The 18851-nt window shown below is 42.6% G+C and overlaps 1 protein-coding gene across 1 annotated transcript; it reads left to right on the plus strand.

Moving 5' to 3' along the window:
- Positions 1–4762: 4762 nt before the first annotated feature.
- Positions 4763–12986, plus strand: asb6 (ankyrin repeat and SOCS box containing 6). Its single transcript, XM_083979281.1, has 7 exons — positions 4763–4817; positions 5268–5405; positions 7636–7811; positions 9264–9370; positions 9465–9573; positions 10582–10668; positions 11359–12986. The coding sequence occupies exons 2-7, from the start codon at positions 5293–5295 to the stop codon at positions 12078–12080; spliced, it is 1314 nt and encodes a 437-aa protein (XP_083835407.1). The 5' UTR covers positions 4763–4817; positions 5268–5292; the 3' UTR covers positions 12081–12986.
- The last annotated feature ends 5865 nt before the right edge of the window (positions 12987–18851 follow it).

An 18851-nucleotide genomic window follows, 5' to 3' on the forward strand; every position in this document is an offset into this window, starting at 1 on the left:
TCTATTTCACTGTCTCCTTTGTGTGGCAGCCTATATCTTCTCAATCAGACCCCACTGTCCCACCAGCGACATGCTCTGTTTGTTTCCATAGAAATCACCATTCAAAATGTGTTTTATTTATTTATTGGTGTTCCCTCACACTTGAAATGATGTATCACTTAAACCTGTGTGTCTACCTCAGCAAGACATTTATTGCATCGCTCTCCAAAACATTACAACATGGTACGTGTCAGCAGCAACATATGTTGTGTTAAAACGCACTGTCATTAACATGAGCTGCCTTCAGAATCGGACGCAGATGTGTTAAAATTACATCTTCTGTGAAAGAGAACTCCTCTGTGGTTCTCAAAGTGAGCCATCTGTCACCAAAGCCAGACACAGCAGGGGTTTGTTTGCTAAATAGGACAAAGGCAACTGTTAACAGCCAGATGCTGTCAGCATAATGGAGTGGTTGTCCAAAAAAAGAAAATATCAAAATGCTGCTGTCTTAGACTAATGTGCCATATGGACAAACAAAACCTGTACTTCAGCTGTTTAAGTTGGTGAAATATTGTTCCCTTTTTATTTTTTTACAGTAAATACATTAAAATTAGAATATCTGCAGTCATGCTTTTGCTTATAAATTGATTGAAGAATGAAGCGATTGATATACTGTTAGTGCTGCCAATTTCCCTAATCACTTAATCACTAACAATGTTTCTTTTCTTTTTCTCTTTTTCTGCTTTTGGGAAGTCTAATTAAATGCCACATTGTAAAAGCCTGTACAGTTTCCTGAGTAAACCTTTGTAATTATCAAGAATTAGCACAACAAGTGTAGCTGACCGTACAACTTACAGTAGGTCCATTTTTGTAGTACGGTAGTCTACAGTTTGGAGGTATCTCTATTTAAATAGAGTATTTTCATTTTATACTAGGGTATTTTATACTTTTACTCCACTACAAATTACAAATAAGACAAATAACCTCCAGCAACACATTCTAAACTAGAAAATTTCCTCTGGGAAATTTTGAGAGGGCCACGGGAGCTACGGCCGGTTTTGCCATCTCTGTCAACATGGCATCAAACCCACGATCTTAAGGTCAAGACAGAACTGATCAGACTTTTATCACATGAAGTTACTGTGTGTGTGTTGGAGTGTGGGAGAGGAGTGCGCGCATACGCCCCAAGCTTTGAATATCCTGCCCGCTCGATAACGACAAATCAAATTTGTTTTCCTTACTCGAGTAAACTTGTGTTGCAGCTCGTGACAACTCGGCGCGACAAACATGACAAACGGCCATTTCTGTACACCTTTAAGTGATATGGGAAAACAGTTTAATGCAGACTTTTTTTTAAATACCTTTTATGGACATTAAGTATAGAAAATTATTAAACTATCTCCACATTGACCACTCACAACAGTTAGAGACATTATTAATGCATTGGTGTTAATGATCTATTCATGATATACTCTGTTATAGTCTGTAATGGCAACTACTTTTTCACTTCTGATACAATTAAGTGCATGTTTGTTGATGACAATACTGTACTTGAGTGCACTTCACCTTTTTATTGCAGCAAGCATAGTTTCCATTTGGTCTTGTATGATGCAGAACAATGTGTGTTTTTTGTGATATCTGCAAGAATTACCACAGATAATTACAGTATTTGTCAACAACATCCACAGAATTATAGAAACACTTTCACTGGCATTCATCAGAGAATGTGAGAAAGCTTACCTAATGTAAAGGTTAATTAATGCCTGTTATTTCCCTGCATATAGTTTGGCTATTTAAAGACAGTATGTATTTTTAATGACCCACCTTTGTGTTTCTCTTTGTATCCAACAAAGACCAAGAAACATGGGTCATGCCAGGGCAGTAAATGCAGGTCTGTTGTCATTCAGTTGACATTGTTCCTGGGTTAACCATGTTCTTTTGCTTCAATGTTCATGTTAACTATGTTCCTTTGATTGACTGTGTTCAATGTTCACGGCCTTCATTCATAAAACAGAATAAAAATGAATTAATGACAGTCAGTCTGTAAGACTAGTCTGCACATTACTCCCACCTCCAACTATCTGCACCATGTGTTTTATCTGCATGTCGCCACTAGGGGGCTCTGCTCCTCACACCTCTTGTCATACCAATAACCCATGAAGATTAGAGGTCACAGCTGCTGCCCACCATACTGCGCCATCATGTACTGCACAGCCCCACCACTGGTTAACCACAAACTACAACCACCATCTGTGTGTGTGTTTGTTTGCTCTTAATGTCTTCACATATAGCTCATAAGGTAGAGGGTGCAACTAGAGACCAAAGATTGGTAAAGAAACCGATTTACCTTCTGACATTTTTGGGAAATATGCTGTTAAACTCAGCCCTGTGCAACAACTGGCTTTCGTCAAAGCAAGTATTTCAAAGGTCAAAGGTCAAAGGTTTTTTATTTGTCATTTCTTGTACAGTGTACAAAGAGATGAAATGGTGTGCTCCTATAAAAGCAGTGCAAAAATCAGAACATTCAAATAATGAACAACATTATGAGAAGTGTTGTTAAAGCCGCCTCAAAAACACGGACTATAGATTAGTATCAATATATTTAACAGATTACTGTTTGGCCTTTTATCAGTGAACATGGCCAACACAACTTTGCCAAAGAGATGTGTTTCACAGAGCGGTAAATGCGAAGTTGAGATTTATAGTATACCTTATCTGTAAACTAAAAGTTCTGGAGTGTTTCAACTCTGTGTGTACTGAAGTATACAGAGTGTTATGCCAAACTGAATCCTCAGACTTGTACTCTCCACTTTTTGACCAGAGGTCCTTTCTGGTAATTGGAGAGAAGACACGCAACAGTGAATATCTGATTGATGCTCCCTGAGATCGACAAGGGAATTACAGTATCAAACAGTTTGTTTTCCTTTATCCTCCTAATTAACCTCTCCACACAGACTCTTACACAAGCAATAGATTGGGTCCCCAGAACTTTACCTGCTGACATTTGGTCTCCATTTGACAGAGAGGGGAGCTAGTGAATTTTGCCAGGCACAAGGTCATCTATTAGGAAACCATTATCAACCATAACAGCCATGTCAGATGACAGGAGAGGCGCAACGCCTGATTGCCTGAAGGTCTCTTCGTCACTCACAGAGCCTTCATGGAGTGCTGACACAAGTGGTACAGCACCATATGGTGCCATGCCTACTACTGTGACCTAAGGGTGCTTTGTGATACTTAGATGAGAGAAAACTTCACTCTGAAGTGGCACCGAAGGAGGACTTTGGTATTGCAGGTCTGTGCAGTTGCAGTTGATGATCACCTGGGTGTTTGCATGGTCCCTGAACTCATGAGGAAGATGAGCTCTAATTTCATCAGGTGTCATCCATATGCTAACAGATCGAAGCAGGCAGAAAAAGAAGTTGGTCCATGTGTTAATGATTCTGCAGACTGTTGTGCAGTGGATGGTAAAATGATGGCCAAGCTCCCTCTGGGTGCATCTACTTGACAGGTAATTCCGAAAGAGGAAAAAATTGTATATAGGAACCAGTTTCTAGTGAGAAAAAAAGGCATCAGTATTACAAAGTTTATCGCTTTTGTGTTGCTATGGCGCTGGTGTGACTTACATCATTTACGGTTGCTCTGCTGAAAGCCTCCTCTTTCCCATCAGAGGCAGAGGCTTTTCTCTCTGTACCATCTTAGATGTTGCTGGTTCAAAAGGTCAGAATTCAATCGGCTGAAATCAACTGATAGGAGGGAAATCTTTACAACAAAATACACTATTAAACCAACACTAAGGAACTTCATATAATATTTTCATAACTTTTGTGATGGTACATGGACTTACAACATGTTGAATGACACCTCTGTCATGGCCTGAGGGGGTCTGTGTCGCCTTCTCTGGCACTAAGCAGCTTTGAGGAGCATGGTAGGAACCCGGCTCCCTAACTTTCACTTTTGCGAGTCACGAGGAGGAGGGAGCAGGCAATGCGGCACCTTTCCGTCGGATTGTGTACGTGTGTTTACTGTGAAATGATCCGCTGGTAACAGAAACTTAGTTTGGACGTCTTCTGTTAATTTCCATGCACTGGGAGTTCAGGATGTTTACGGCGCTACGCGCTAGTGCTCATGGGAAATGGAGTCTTCCTTCAGGCAAAAACACTACCGCTTTGGGCCACTGGCGCCGCCAAACTCAACTCAACCAAAACTGAAAGTTATTTAGTACTGCTTTAAATGTTAGGGTGTTTGTAGTCAGGTTTTTGCAGCATTCAGAGTGTCCTCAATAAATACCAGCAGCATGGAAATGTGAAAATATTTTTGATCAATGTGGTTAAAACCTTTAAATTATTATAACTCTAAAAAGTATTTGCAATTAGTATCGAGAAGTTTTTTTTCCAGTTGATTATTTAAAAAAAAAAGTGTGTATGTACTCAGCAGAGTACTTACTGTAGCTACATATTAGACTCTAAACCTTCTCAGCCGGCCGGGTTTAGGCCAGGTGACAGATTTTTGTTTTTAACACTTTTGTGTTTATTACACAACTCGTGTTCCTTCATATTTTAATATCTTCAGTGTGAATCTACAATGTAGAAAGTAATCGCTACAAATAAAGAAAAAACATTGAATGAGAAGGTGTGTGCAAACTTTTGACTTGTATTGTAGCCTACCCTCCCACAGGAAGAATGGGAAAACATCATATCAGATTGATTGATGAGGGAGTCGGACGGTGCGTAGAGAGGAACCGTCGTTGCGGCTTTACATTAAGGGGAAAGAAAACAGTGACGGACCGATGTGGGCGTGGTGGAGTCAGTTTCCTGTTTTGAAGGCAAGCGAGTAGCGTGAGTATCCTGAATGAGTTTGTATAAACTTACCTTCTTCGGGTAATGTCATTATTATACCAATATCAAAAACCTAACAGTGATATAGTGGAGAAAGAGCTCACGTTGCTAGCCCCAACGGTGACGTTTAACATGACCGTGACGATGTAACTTCAGTCTTTGAGCATAAAAACAGTCGCCGTCAGTTAGCAGCTACACGTCACGTAACGTTACACCAACGAGCACTAAAGTTGTGATGTGATACAGTTGTTAACTCGCATCATATCTCAGTCTTCATAGCGCTACATAATGTTTACTTTAGCACGTTAGCATAATGTGCCGCCCTAACTCCCGTTGTTATCAGTCGGCTGAAGTGCAGAGATAAGTGAGCTCATTCAGTCTGGCGCAGACACACCCGCTGTCTGTCTGTGACTGTCTGTGACTCTGTCCGTCTGTTTGTGGTGGTTTCAGGAGGTGACTGAGCAGCGGAGGAGCCATGCCTTTCCTCCATGGGTTTCGAAGGATCATTTACGAGTACCAGCCGCTGGTGGATGCTGTGATGTGTGTGGTGGGGGTGGAGGAAGGAAGTGGTGGTCGTCAGGAGGACAGGTACAGCAGCAAACTGTTTGACTGATTGTTTCTGTTTCTGTTTCTGTGTGGTGTTTTGTCACAGACACTATGAAACCTATTGACATGTTTCCCCACTGTGATTTGATGCTTGTTAGTTCCATGCACATTGTATGTTTGCAGATTCTGTCTTTATGCATAATGTTAAGTATTCTGCACTTTTTTCATTTTGCACCACTGGTTAGATGCCAAACTGCGATTCATTATGCTTGCTATGACAAAAATGAAATCTATGACTTACAGGAATGAAGTAATTGTTTCTGACTCAATTTTTAGGGCAGTGTAGTATTCATTCTCTGGTTGAAACTAGGGATGCACAATAACTATTTTTTTCCACCGATACCGATAACTATCTGCTTCTAATAACCAATGCCAATAACATTTTTAATAGTTAAAGCAGAAGTAAGCGGAATATTTGTGTTAATATAAGTCTTAAATAGTTCTATCTTCCGACGGCAATCACTTACATAGAGTGTTTGGTTTGAAACACGGGTCTGTGAGTCACTCTGCTTTGCTCTGAGCCGAGGAGAAAACTTTCCTTGTATCCTACAACCTTTATCCAATGAGGAGAGAGAACGGCATGAAGGGCTGTGTGTGCAGCCAAGGGATGCGCGTGAATATGCTGACGTAGGGATGAGGACCAATAGATCCATGACGAGGGCGGGGGCTGCTAACTCCATCGGCTGACAAGAAGTCAGAAAAATGACCGGATCGCTTACTTCTGCTTTAATATACACCTGAGGTTAAGAAAGGCTAAGATGTAGTGAGTAAAAGATTAATTTAACATTATAGTTCAGTCTCTGACTTAACCAAATAATATAACCGACATCATCTTCAACCTGAGCGTTCAGACATGTAGGATCCCTCTTCCCTGGAAGACCTCATGCCTGGTGCCGGTTCCCAAAGTGGCGAGGCCAGCAGGAATCAGTGACTACAGACCAGTAGCCCTGACTTCTCATATGATGAAGACTCTGGAGAGACTACTACCCCGCCACCTTAGACCTCAAGTACAGCATTCTGTGGACCCCCTGCAGTTTGCATACCGGGAGAACATTGGGGTGGACGATGCAGTCATCTACATGTTGCATCGGATTTAGTCCTTCCTGGATGAACCTGGGCGATATGTGAGACTGCTGTTTCTAGACTTTTCCTCCAGTGCCTTTGACACAATTCAACCTAGAATTCTGAGAGGAAAGCTGGAGAAGACGGGTGTAGATCCAACCATCCTCTTGTGGGGCTATAACTATCTTACAGAGCTGATGTGAGGCTGGGGAATTGCATGTCAGACACAGTGAGCAGTGTAGTACCACAAGGTACTGTGCTCTCACCTTACCTCTTCACACTTTTCACTGCAGATTTCACATCTACATCTGAATCTTGCCATGTTCAGAAGTACTCTGACGACACGGCCATAGTGGCATGTGTGAAGAAGGGACAGGAAGATGAATACAGGGACCTGGTGGGGGCGTTCACAGACTGGTGCAACAAGAACAACTTGTTGCTTAATACATCAAAGACCAAAGAAATGATTATTGACTTTGGCAGGTCCAAGAGATCCTTACGGCCTGTGACTGTGGACGGGGTGGACATTGAGAGGGTTCAGTCATACAAGTACCCTGGAGTACACCTTGATGACAGGCTGGACTGGTCCGTACACACAAGTGATGTGTAGCCTACAAAAAGACACAAAGCAGGCTCTTCTTTTTGAGAAGACTCAGGTCCTTTGACATCTGTAATGTAATGCTGCGTATGTTCTATCAGTCTGTCATTGCAAGTGTTGTGTTCATGTTTTGTGTCATTTTTAGCTGCCTGACTAATGTGAATTTCCCTTTAGGGATGAATAAAGTATCAATCAATCAATCAATCAATCAATCAATCAATCAATCAATCAATCAATCAATCAATCAATCAATCAATGTTAATCATAACAAAAACAAGAACAGTTATGACTCTTCATAAATCAGCAGTTGTTATTGATTCAACAGACTGAAAATGAGCAAAATCAAGGCAATATTGGCTAACTATGATTTGCTCTAGTAATCTTCAAAAAATGTAATTATTAGACTAATATGTATATTTTGGCCAACAATTATCAGCCAATATCGGGCCGATAATTATATGTACTGATAGTTATGGTGCATCCCTAGTTGAAACGTTGGTTGTCTTTATCCAGACTTTGAATGTAATAGTGCTTCTTTACTCTTGTTTGCAGAGTCAGGTGCCCGGAGGACGAGTCTGGTCTGTCTCTGGTGGAGCTTCTGGAGCGGGAGTCCCAGTCAGAGGTGTTTGAAGAGGGCATCAGCTATGCTCTGTTCAAAGTGGCGGAGAGGGGACTGGTGTACGCAGCTGAAATCCTTCTACGCCACGGAGCTCATCTAAACTTTGAAGGTGAGAAATTACTGCTGGTATCTTGTACCATGTTCAGGAAATAGGGAGTAGGCACATCATTTCCAGCCTCTTTCCAATTAGTTTCTTATTGCTGTGAGAGTATTATCAATCCTGGATAATAACATACTGTATAACATAATATGATGATAGCGCACAGGATTACAAGTGAAAGAAAATGATGAAGCCATGTGAAACTCAAACTTCAGGTTTACTATAACAAGTTTTTGTCAAGGGGAAATGTTTTTTTGCTGTGTGAAGAGTGTGGATGGTAATTAGTTTACTAGTGTCAATCTTGTTTCAACTTTTTTGTGTGTGATGATGGTTTTCTTGCTGCTACACGGACCATTATTTTTGCTCTAAATTCATAAAGGACACTTAATGACAGATTTCACTTCAAAACATGAGTGGACCTGCTGTTTTCCTACTTAACACAACTAACTGCACATGTATAATGAGCAAGATGTCATCTGTATACACTTGAGAGATGAGTCCCTCTTTTGCAAATTGCAGTGAAAACTTGCCAGGGCTCAGCCAAACTCTGCTGTGGTGACCTCTGGTGGATGTAGAACTCCGTCTCCCTGGGGACATAATTAGGGGATCCATGCAGAGACTCCTTCATTCATCTTTCACGTTTCTTGGATGCCTCTTTAGTAAAAGTTGCCACTGACGAATGCTCCCACAAAGCATGCAGCATGCTCAAGTTTCTCTTCTCTATTTTTAAGCATTTCATACTTTTTGTCTTACTATTTAAAGCCCCAGTATGTAACTTATTTGGCTTTTTATTAGTAAAAATCAAATATTGCTTTCATAAATACGTAGTTCACTGAAGTCGAATCACACCTGCATACAAATGAAAGCTTTCTCGTACCTTAGAATGAAATCAAATCAAATACATAAGTGGGCGGCGCACCGAACCGAGGCTGCCATGTTTTACGTTCAGTGGCAGCGTGACCATAGGTAACCACGGAAACTCACCGGAGCAGTCGGCTCGGGGAGAAAGTTTTCCAGGTAGCGCCTGTTAAAACTGTCACCACTGTGTAGTGTGAGTAAGGACGGAGGCACTGATGTTGCATTCAGGTGCAGTCAGGCAGACGGCCATCGGCAAACCAACCGGATGTCATTTTACTCGACGAGAGAAAGACGGTAAAATGTGGGTCAGGTGCCTCGTCTGTTGTCTGTCTGACGTCTGCCCGATTTCACGTGAATGCAACATCAAGAATACGTTCCGATATGCAACCGCACCGCTAGATGGGGGTAATTCCTACATATTATACCTTTTTAAGAATAGGCAACTTGCATATATAGGTTATCTCTCTCTCTCTCTCTCTCTCTCTCTCTCTCTCTCTCTCTCTCTCTCTGTATATATAAACACATATATGTTAATATACTGTATGTTTATCTATAATCAAGACACAATTTATTCCATATTTATGTGTGTTTTCTACTCTCCAGACCCTGTGTCATACTACAACCCACTACATATAGCAGTTTTACGGAACAGGCCAAACATGGTGAGGCTGCTGGTCGGGCACGGAGCCGACATTGAAAAGAGGGACAGGGTGAGGAAACTGTCTTACTCAAATAAAAAAGTGTCTGTCACTTCTTGTCATCAGCTGGTGTTAACACTAGTATGAACTATATGTTACTTGGTAGATCCATGAGAGCAGTCCCTTGGATCTTGCCAGTGAGGAGTCGGAGAGACTGCCCTGCCTGCTCACGCTGCTGGAACTCGGTGCTGATGTCAATGCCAGGGATAAACACGGTATATTTACATTGGCCAGCTTCATTCCGAAAAACATTCATTCGTCGCTCATTCAACCATTCGTTCTGAAAACCAGTGTTGTTTTTGGCAGGCATTTTAGATTTAGTCTTAGTCTTAGTCTTTTTGACGAAAATACTTATTAGTTTTAGTCAATTTTAGTCATTCCTATATGTGATAGTTTTAGTCTAGTTTTAGTCGACGAAAACTCAACAAGGTTTTCGTCTAGTTTTAGTCAGTTTCAGTAAAAAAAAAAAAAAAAAAAAAAGTCTTTCAACAAATGAATTCAATAAAGGAATGGTTTTACACATAATGTTTCCACCCAATGCCAAATACTTTATGGTCTAAGGATTATCCAAGGCATTAGCCTACACACAGATAAAGTGGTAACAGTAGTGCATTCAGTTTTTTTTCTGATGGAGTGACGGCAGGTGTGTTGAGCAGAATGTGCGCTGCATGCCAGGTGGTGGACGTGACCACACAAGGATGCAGCAGTGTTGCAGACACTTGTTGATTTTAATGGACAGATTACACGCACAATAAGCAGAAATGTCATGCATTTGAACGTCTGACCACCCGTCAGCGCCGCGGAGCGGCTGCACCGCACTGACCGAGGTCACCAGAGCAGCGGATCACTGCCTGCTGCTCTCTGCCGCTCTGATCACAAGCACCGGGCGGCGGCGCACCGCCACCGCGGCTCGTCTCAGCAGCGTTGTTCTGTTGTTGACGGAGCCGTTGCTAAATCGTGTGCAGCTAGTAATGACAATCCATAATATGGAATGTAGAGGCGATCACAGCCCTACCACTAACATTTACGTCCGTTCTCGTCTCGTCAACGAAAACTCACACACGTCTCGTCATGTTTTCGTCATCAGAGAGCTGTGTTCGTCTCGTCACCGTCTCGTTATCGTCATGAAAAAAAGGGGCGTCAACGAAAATATTTCGTCATCGTCATCGTTAACGAAAACAACACTGCTGAAAACTGATGCATGTGGTCTCATCTTTTCACAGGGAAAACACCTCTGCTCCATGCGTTGGCGAGCAGCGATGGACTCACTGTGCACAACACGGAGAACATCCATCTACTTCTTCAAAGAGGTACTGACTGCGAACGCCACTCATCTCCACTGTGCTTTCTTTTGGTTGATTAAATACCCCTCAAACCAGATCAATAGGTTTTGGGTTCCCAGGTGATACAAATATTTCATCTGAACCTATCATTTATTTTTTATCAAGGGAAAAAACAAAACACAGACCTCAGCAAAAGATGCTAAGATGCTCACTTCTAATAAAAGGATCATTGTCACTTGTCATGTTGAGGATTTGTCAAGTTGTATAATAGCCTCTGGAGCCTTGTTAAGAAAAACTTGGATGATGTCATAGTGATGTCACGGGTGGGGGTGTATCTCAGCTTGGGCATTTCAAATTCATTACAGAAAGCGTTCATGACAAACTGATGTTTTGGAGTTGAAAGACACGGTCATTTACCATGGAGATCTAATAGGCCTAATCAAAGATCATCATCATCGTCATCATCCAACACGCTGCATTATGGGAAATATAGGAGTCACTGAACTTGAGCAATACAGGCTAAAAGTCAAGAGTCTTTTTTCTATTACCTAATTTCTTTATTTTTCTTGTCAAAACAGTGCTGCATATGTTTCTAGACAAATTGGCTCTTTGTTTCAATTATAATATTATGGGAGACTGTAATGTACACATGACATAAGAAATCTGTTTGAGGTTTGAATACAAACGTGCCTCTGTGTGATGTTTTCTCCACTGCAGGTGCTGACGTGAACGCTGCGACAGTAGACGGTGAAACGGTCGAGTCCTCACTGGTGTTTCTGGTTAAGGAGGCCTTGGAGGCCAACACGGAGGACGCCGCTGCCATCGGTAACTTCTGCCTGAAAGCCGCTCAGCTCCTGCTGACTCACGGCGTCGACCCCAGCTGCTGTCTGAGCGAGGACGGCGAGCTCTCTCTGACGCAGACCAGCCTGGAGCACTTCGACCACCTCTTTCCCCTGGCTGTGCTCTTGATGCAGAGCGGAGCGTCTTTGGTTTGCTCCTATCACGGAGGCACCTGCTGGTCAGGTTACAGCCTCCTCATCCAGCGGCTCCAAGCGGCCCTGGAGCAGTGCTCCGATCAGAGCCACGCCTCCGAGCTCCTGGAGCAAGCCGAGGCGTTGCTCGACTTAGCGAGGGCAAACATCCCCACGCTGCAGCTGCCTCTCAGGCTGGAGCTCCCCGTGCCCGGTCAGGACCCTCACCCATATGGTCAGGCTCTGGTTGACCTGCACAGCCGGGCGGTAGAGCGCGAAGCCAGCCCACCTGCTCTGCGTTGCCTTTGCAGGGCCTTTATAAGGGGCCACCTACAACCCTGGCCCCTGGAAGACAGAGTCAAGGCCCTGCCTTTACCCGACAGACTGAAAGACTTTCTTCTCCCTGAGAACACATACACCCCCAAACCTGGCTGGGACTGCTTCAAGCCCCAGCAGAGCCAGCGCTGACCGTGTAACCTACTGCCTACTTTTTTTTTTGTTCTACCTAAAATCTGTAATGAAAGACTGAACAGGCCCTGAAGTAATTAGAATACGATGCCTGGACTCGTGTCCATAAATGAAGCTCAAACTTATCAAACCGTCGGGGCCTTTGTATCTCTATGTGTCGTCTGTGCCAAACTTACAGACAAATGTGTGTATGTTTACTTACAGCATACAAAGTTATGTATGTACAAATATTGAATTGTAACATGTAAGTGGTCATGGTGATGATTAAACTGCAGTACAAGCGGTCAACAGTGTGAAGGATGTTGCAGTATCGAACAATCGCCACCTGATGGCAGTGTTGCTCCTGCATATCGAAAGTAGCTCAGCTTCTAGGGTCAAGGATTCGGTTATTCTCAGTGCAGCCTATTAAAGTTGTTCTAGCGCAGTGAGGTCCATCTATATTTTATTTCCTCAACATGATGGTGTGGCATTGTGTAAATTGTGTGTCTTCTTCTTGCTTACCATGAAGGGTGGACCAATAAAGCAAGCCACGTGTTTCACCCATGGTGTCCTCATAACGTGCAGTCCAGAGTGGATGCATGTCGACGTTGTTTGTCAACACATAAGTGTTTTTAACTGACCAGGTAGTGGCAGTGCAGCGCTGGATATAACTGTTCGGCTCACCGGCTACCTGTTATAGGGGAATAACCGCGGCTATTTGTCTCGTGGTTGTGTCTGTGCATACACCAAACATCAGTTGGATGAATGCTGGAATAAAGACGCAGGAATAAAACAGTGCAACACTGCAGGAAGAGTGCGCCTGTAGATGTTTTTTACATGGTTTCACAGTGTAGCTGCAGCTGCTACTGGCGTGGAAAATTATATTAAGCATTCTTAATGCTTATGTTTAAACTCAGATGAATTTCTAGTCCCTTTTTTTTTTTTTTTTTTTTGTCCATCCCGTCTTTGGTAATAAAACAGTCACTGGAAGAAGCGTACTATGATGGTACTGGAACACCATAGGGTACATATGTGTTTGCATCCATGTGTGTGACAAGCAAACTAAATAGGACATTGTGTTACACAACTAACCCCTTCCTGACATTGCTGAAGCTGGAGTGGCTCCAAGGCTTGCAGGCGCTCCAGCTCCTCTTGGTTATCTAGGTCACAGCCTCTGAGGAGAAGAGCCTCAGCAGCAGCAGCAGCAGCAGCAGCCCTGCATGACACACGCTTCACTCTCCTGTCTGTCTGAATCTCCCTGCATAGGCTTGACAAAACCTCAACACTGGCCTTGGTCGAATGAGGGAGAGAGGGAGGGAGAGAGGGGTTGCAGGAGGCAGAGCAGTGGAAAAAAAAAAAAAAAAAAACGTTAAAGATACAGAGACGGCATATGTGGAATGGTTGTGGGAGCACTCATGGAGGACACATGGAAATGGAAATGGCAATGTTGGATTACATTTATACAATACGCTAGCTGTAGGAACATAATCCACCCAACCAACAATCACAATGATGGGAAAAAAAACAGCCTTCTTCCACAGAGTCCAATCCCTGCTTGTAGAAGGTGATAGAATAGAGATAGTCGAGGGGGGGGGGTGAGGAGCGGCTAAGCCAGTACTCTCCATCCAGCATTTATTGGAAAACTGTGCGAGTGAAGCTTGGTACTGAAATTAGTTATTGATCTATTCTCTCCCTGAAGCCCATGGGTCTTTCCCACCACACCTGCTCATTCTCTCATAGCCTTTTCTTTCACCGCAGCCCATTGTATCTTTCAACCTTTGCTTCGAGCTTCAGCGTCATTTCGCTTGTTTTGTGCTTTCTTTTATTTTCTTCGAATCGCCTTCTCACGCCGAGAAGTTATCTCAAAATGAGATCCCGATAAAGTGATATCTGCTAGAAAGTTTGATGTTTCAAAAAGTAAGATCTGCTGTGGAGAGAGCAAACAGCTCAAGACTGGTTCATGAAACAACACTTTTTTTTTCTAGAAAGTGAAGCCACTTATTCCAAAACTGACTTACTGAATAATGACATATAAAAACCTGATGTGTAACATGCCTCGGCTTTATTTAAATATGTTTTTTTCTTTAGATAATGTTCTTCTTAGTCTCAAACAGTTCTTTTCTCATCTTATGCACCACAGACTAAATAATTGAAGCTTCATTCATGTCATACTTGCATGCAGCACAAGGACGTTTAATTGCACATATCAGAGTAGATGCCTTCAACAATAAACTCACACAACTTTATATCAATTAAAGGAGTCATCACCCGGAAATCACATTTTTCCTTGTTAAAACATGTATATTGGTGTTGGACCTTAGTGGAAACTTGCCTGAAAATCTGGAGTTTGAAAGTGGCTGAGTTTTTTGGTTTGGGCTCTTTGTTTAAGCCAGAGTAGCTCATGAGGCTGCACACCGCAAAATTACCAGATTTTGACTCTGCTCCTATAGTGACATCACCACAGGAGCCTGCTTTCATAAACACATCTCCCTTCCACCACCCCGACTTCCGCCGCGCCGCCATTACTACTTGTTGTTTTATTTCCCACTGTAGCACTGTTATTTCGTCACTTCACTAAGTTTTAATATTTTTTCATGCGATAAAGTAAGGGTTTGGATCCCCAATGTGCGGTTAGTTTATCCAAATGACGGCTGTAGAAGTTTGCTCCGACACTGGGAGAAGTGAAGCTCCAGCGAACACCACAGCAGCGGCTCCTCAGCAACCCGTCTGCAGAGCTCGTTGGCCGGCCAAACTACGTCGTCATGCCGGGGGAGGAAACAAGTAGAGATTTACCGCCGGCTGGTTAAAGCAGAAGTAAGCGATCCGGTCATTTTGGCTGACTTTCTGTCAGCTGATGGAGTTAGCAGTCCCCGCCCTCGGCCCTACGTCACCACATTCACGCGCATCCCTTGGCTGCACACACAGAGAGGACCGCCCCTTTATGCCGTTCTCTCTCCTCATTGGATAAAGGTTGTAGGATACAAGGAAAGTTTTCTCCTCGGCTTACAGCAGAGCAGAGTGACTGACAGACCCCCGTTTCAGACCAAACACTCTATGTAAGTGATTGCTGTCGGAAGATATAACTATTTAAGACTTATGTTAAAGGGATAGTTCACCCAAAATTGAAATTTCACTCATTATCTACTCACCCTCATGTCGCCAAAAGGCTCTCGGCGTAGCAGTGCATGTCCATATAACGGTTGCAAATGGATACCAACTGTCTTCATAACAAAAAGACACACCAAAAAACATCCAAATACCTCCATGCTGCTTGTATGTAATGTCCGTCTTGTATTGAAGCCCCGAAATGCGAAATTGTCCCGAAAAAAATTAAATAAGTCTATATTTCAAGCTTGTTTTGTAGCGGAAGCTTCTCGAAGCTCCTCTTCCCGGTTCGTCAAATTTGGACGAACTGGGAAGAGGATGGACCCTGGTTCATCCCAATTTGACGAACCGGGAAGAGGAGCTTCCGCTACAAACAAGCTTGAAATATAGACTTATTTAATTTTTTCAATACAAGACGGACATTACATACGAGCAGCATGGAGGTATTTGGATGTTTTTTGGTGTGTCTTTTTGTTCCGAAGACAGTTGGTATCCATTTGCAACCGTTATATGGACATGCACTGCTACGCCGAGACCCCCTGTAACTAGGAGAAGCCACGGATAACTCTGAAACTTCTCCCAGCCCTTAGTCGAGGGTGAGTAGATAATGAGTGAAATTTCAATTTTAGGTGAACTATCCCTTTAACACAAAACATTCCGCTTACTTCTGCTTTAAATTCTTTTTAGGAGATAAATGTTAGTCTTATTGATCAAATCTAACAATTGTGGCAGTCATATGAGTTTGTTTGAATGAAGTGAAGCTTCACACAGAGCAGCAGCTGGCCTGGGGCTCTGTAGCCTACGTACAGAAACCACCACATTTGCATCAATAAATACATGTTTTACAATGAACCGATTAAATTTTGTTTTATTTTATTAAGTTATATAACATGGTTACGGTACACGGCAGAGAGCAGCATAGTATGCGGTTTCCAATACAGCAATGCCTGTATGTAGCCCACTGGGCCATGCAGCCACCATTCCGGCTCTGTCCTTCCTGCGTCCAATCAATGCGCGCCTCATTACGTATTAATACAATGAACATCCGGACCAGTCAAAACCTCGTGCTTACTCTCATGAGAGAAAGTTGCCGTATGAAAAAGTGTCAGAGCAAGCTCTATGTTTGATTTTTGATTTTTTTTTCTAATAAGTTTTAAGAATTGATTCAAAGCAATTCAAGGGGGACTGGATACGTAAATAAACCAGGTGATGACTCCTTTAACTTAAACTAGAGCTGATTTTAGTCACATTAATTACTACACCCAAGACGGTTCAGTTCTTGTGTGAGCCAAACAAAAGTTAAATCCCAACAAATCGGCCATTGAATGAGGATAACTCAGTTTCAGATGTATACGTTGTTGACGTCGGTTGCTCGTTGGCTGGGTGCCTAGTCTGGCCCTAACCTTTTCATTAACTACCACGTCGCCAACCGAGGGAGGCTGTGATCTATTCCAGGCCCGTTTCTCCTATGGAGCAGAGCCTGTGCAGATGAATGTGCATCTCCTTGTCTTTCACTAGACATTGTCTAGACACGGGATAATTGCAGACATCACTGAACACTCAGCTGCTGCCTGAGACCTCATGGGAGTTGAGGTGGACTTTGGAGGGAAATGGCCAGCAGTCAGCGAGGGGGTCACGCCGCACACTCACTCACTCACACCCCCTTTAGGCTGTGTGTTTGCCTGTGCATCTACATAGCCTACTACTGCTTGGGATGTGTTTGGTGGTGTGAAGGCAAGTGTGGATTTGTCCGTGTGTGGGGAGAGAGAGAGAGAAAGAGTGAAAGAGAGCGTAGACATTGAAACACACAGTGCTCACAACCGCAGATGTGGTGACTTCATCAGAAAAAAATGTACCCCGTCCTATTGCTCCACTAGCGTTGATGGGGCTCACCAAAATTAACGGCTGTTAATACAAAGTGAAGAAAGCTAAATTCTCACTAGTATGGCAAGCCATTTTAACATTTAAAAGCCAGACTGGATATGTGTTGTAGATATCTGTAATTCAGTTTTGCCTAGTCAAAAAGAACATTTCAGATATCTGCAACTACATTCTTCCTATCCACAATTGTCATTTCAGAGATCCACAACTACGTTCTTCCTAGGACAAATTACGTCACTTTTGCCATTCATTGTGTATGGGGTTTGTCATTACAGATATCTACAATTCAGTTGCAGATATCTGTAACTGAATTATGACTAGTACTAATTCCAGTTTGAGATATCTACAATTTGATTCTGACTAGTCATAATTCCAGTTCAAGATATCTTTAATTCACCTCAATTAAAGATATCTACATGTCCCTTTTCGGATATCTTAAATTAAGTTTTGACTATAGGCGAAATGACGTTGTAGATATCTGTAACTGGAATTATGACTAGTCAAAATGACGTTGTAGATATTTCAAACTGGAATTCGTACTAGTCGTAATTCAGTTACAGATATAAGTAATTCACATTGTGGATATCCGCAACTGAATTGTAGAGATCTGTAATGACAAACCCCATACACATGAATGGCAAAAGTGACGTCATTTGTCCTAGGAAGAACGTAGTTGTGGATATCTGAAATCACAATTGTGGATAGGATGTATGTAGTTGCGGATATCTGAAATGTTCTTTTTGACTAGGCAAAACTGAATTACAGATATCTTGAATAAAAAAATCCAACTATTCAAAATGTAATTACGACTAGTCAGAAAGACGTTGTTGATATCTACAATGTTAATTCCGGATAGTCAAACTTAGCTTTTAAATGTTAAATCTGCTTGCCATACACTAGGCCATATATACTCTTGTCTTGTGTTGGCTTCCACTGCGTTTGATTATTGCTGTTTGGCGCACACACTTTTCGATGTGGAGCATTGACTGGGCGTGTGTGTGTGTGTGTGTGTGTGTGTTGTGGGGGTGTCGGTTGGTCTGTCGGTTGAGAGATGGTCGCAGGTCGCAGGGTTCACCCAGGGCACAGGACTAATCTCAGTGGGGGTGGATGGGATGCAGGATAAGTGAATCCTGTTGGGGCAGGCTGCTCCAGGTGTTGGTTCCTCCTCTAGACTGACACGTGCTGACTGTTGTGTTCATCACCAGCCAGGAGATTAGATTGAATGGCTTTTGTGAAGTTTGTTTCTGTTTTGAAGAAAATACGTTAAGATATACATTTGTTACTTGCCAGACATACTTCTTTGTTCACTTTTATGCAGTTTTTTTTTTTTTTTTTTTTTTTTCCACGTACACTTTGATGTGTTCTTTTCCTGTTGGTGCCATTCTAAAACGTGTTCGACTACATGCCGGTAGTTTCTTTGTTGAGCTTACATGTCTCTTCCAGTCTCTTCGAGGAGACAGAAAGAAAAAAAAAAAAAGCTCCAACAAGTCAACTAACCAGACTAGTTACTCCCAAGTAATAAGACAAGCCTGTTTTTGTTCTTCTTCGACGGGGATTCGTTAGAGAGTGGAGCACAGCTAAAGAGTTACTATTCCATGCTGCAACTCCTATTTTAGAAGCACACAAATCCACCACCCTCTACATTTCTACAACTGACGCCATTTCACAGAAATTCCAGACAACTGGCGCCTGAGCTCTGCCTCCAAGAAGGACATGATGAATAGGACACACCCTTGGTATGCTAGTGAATGGTAGAATATATGGCACACTGCAGTGTTACAGCCTAGATTCATTACAGCCTCTCGT

The sequence above is a fragment of the Trachurus trachurus genome, assembly GCF_905171665.1.
Source record: "Trachurus trachurus genome assembly, chromosome: 9".
NCBI lineage: Eukaryota > Metazoa > Chordata > Actinopteri > Carangiformes > Carangidae > Trachurus > Trachurus trachurus.

Bases quoted from the DNA above. Each gene is read 5' to 3' on its own strand.
- asb6 (XM_083979281.1), top strand. From the start codon at position 5,293: ATGCCTTTCCTCCATGGGTTTCGAAGGATCATTTACGAGTACCAGCCG. The intron at 5,406-7,635 runs GTACAGCAGCAA...TCTTGTTTGCAG, and splicing joins GGTGGTCGTCAGGAGGACAG to AGTCAGGTGCCCGGAGGACG. The intron at 10,669-11,358 runs GTACTGACTGCG...TCTCCACTGCAG, and splicing joins CCATCTACTTCTTCAAAGAG to GTGCTGACGTGAACGCTGCG.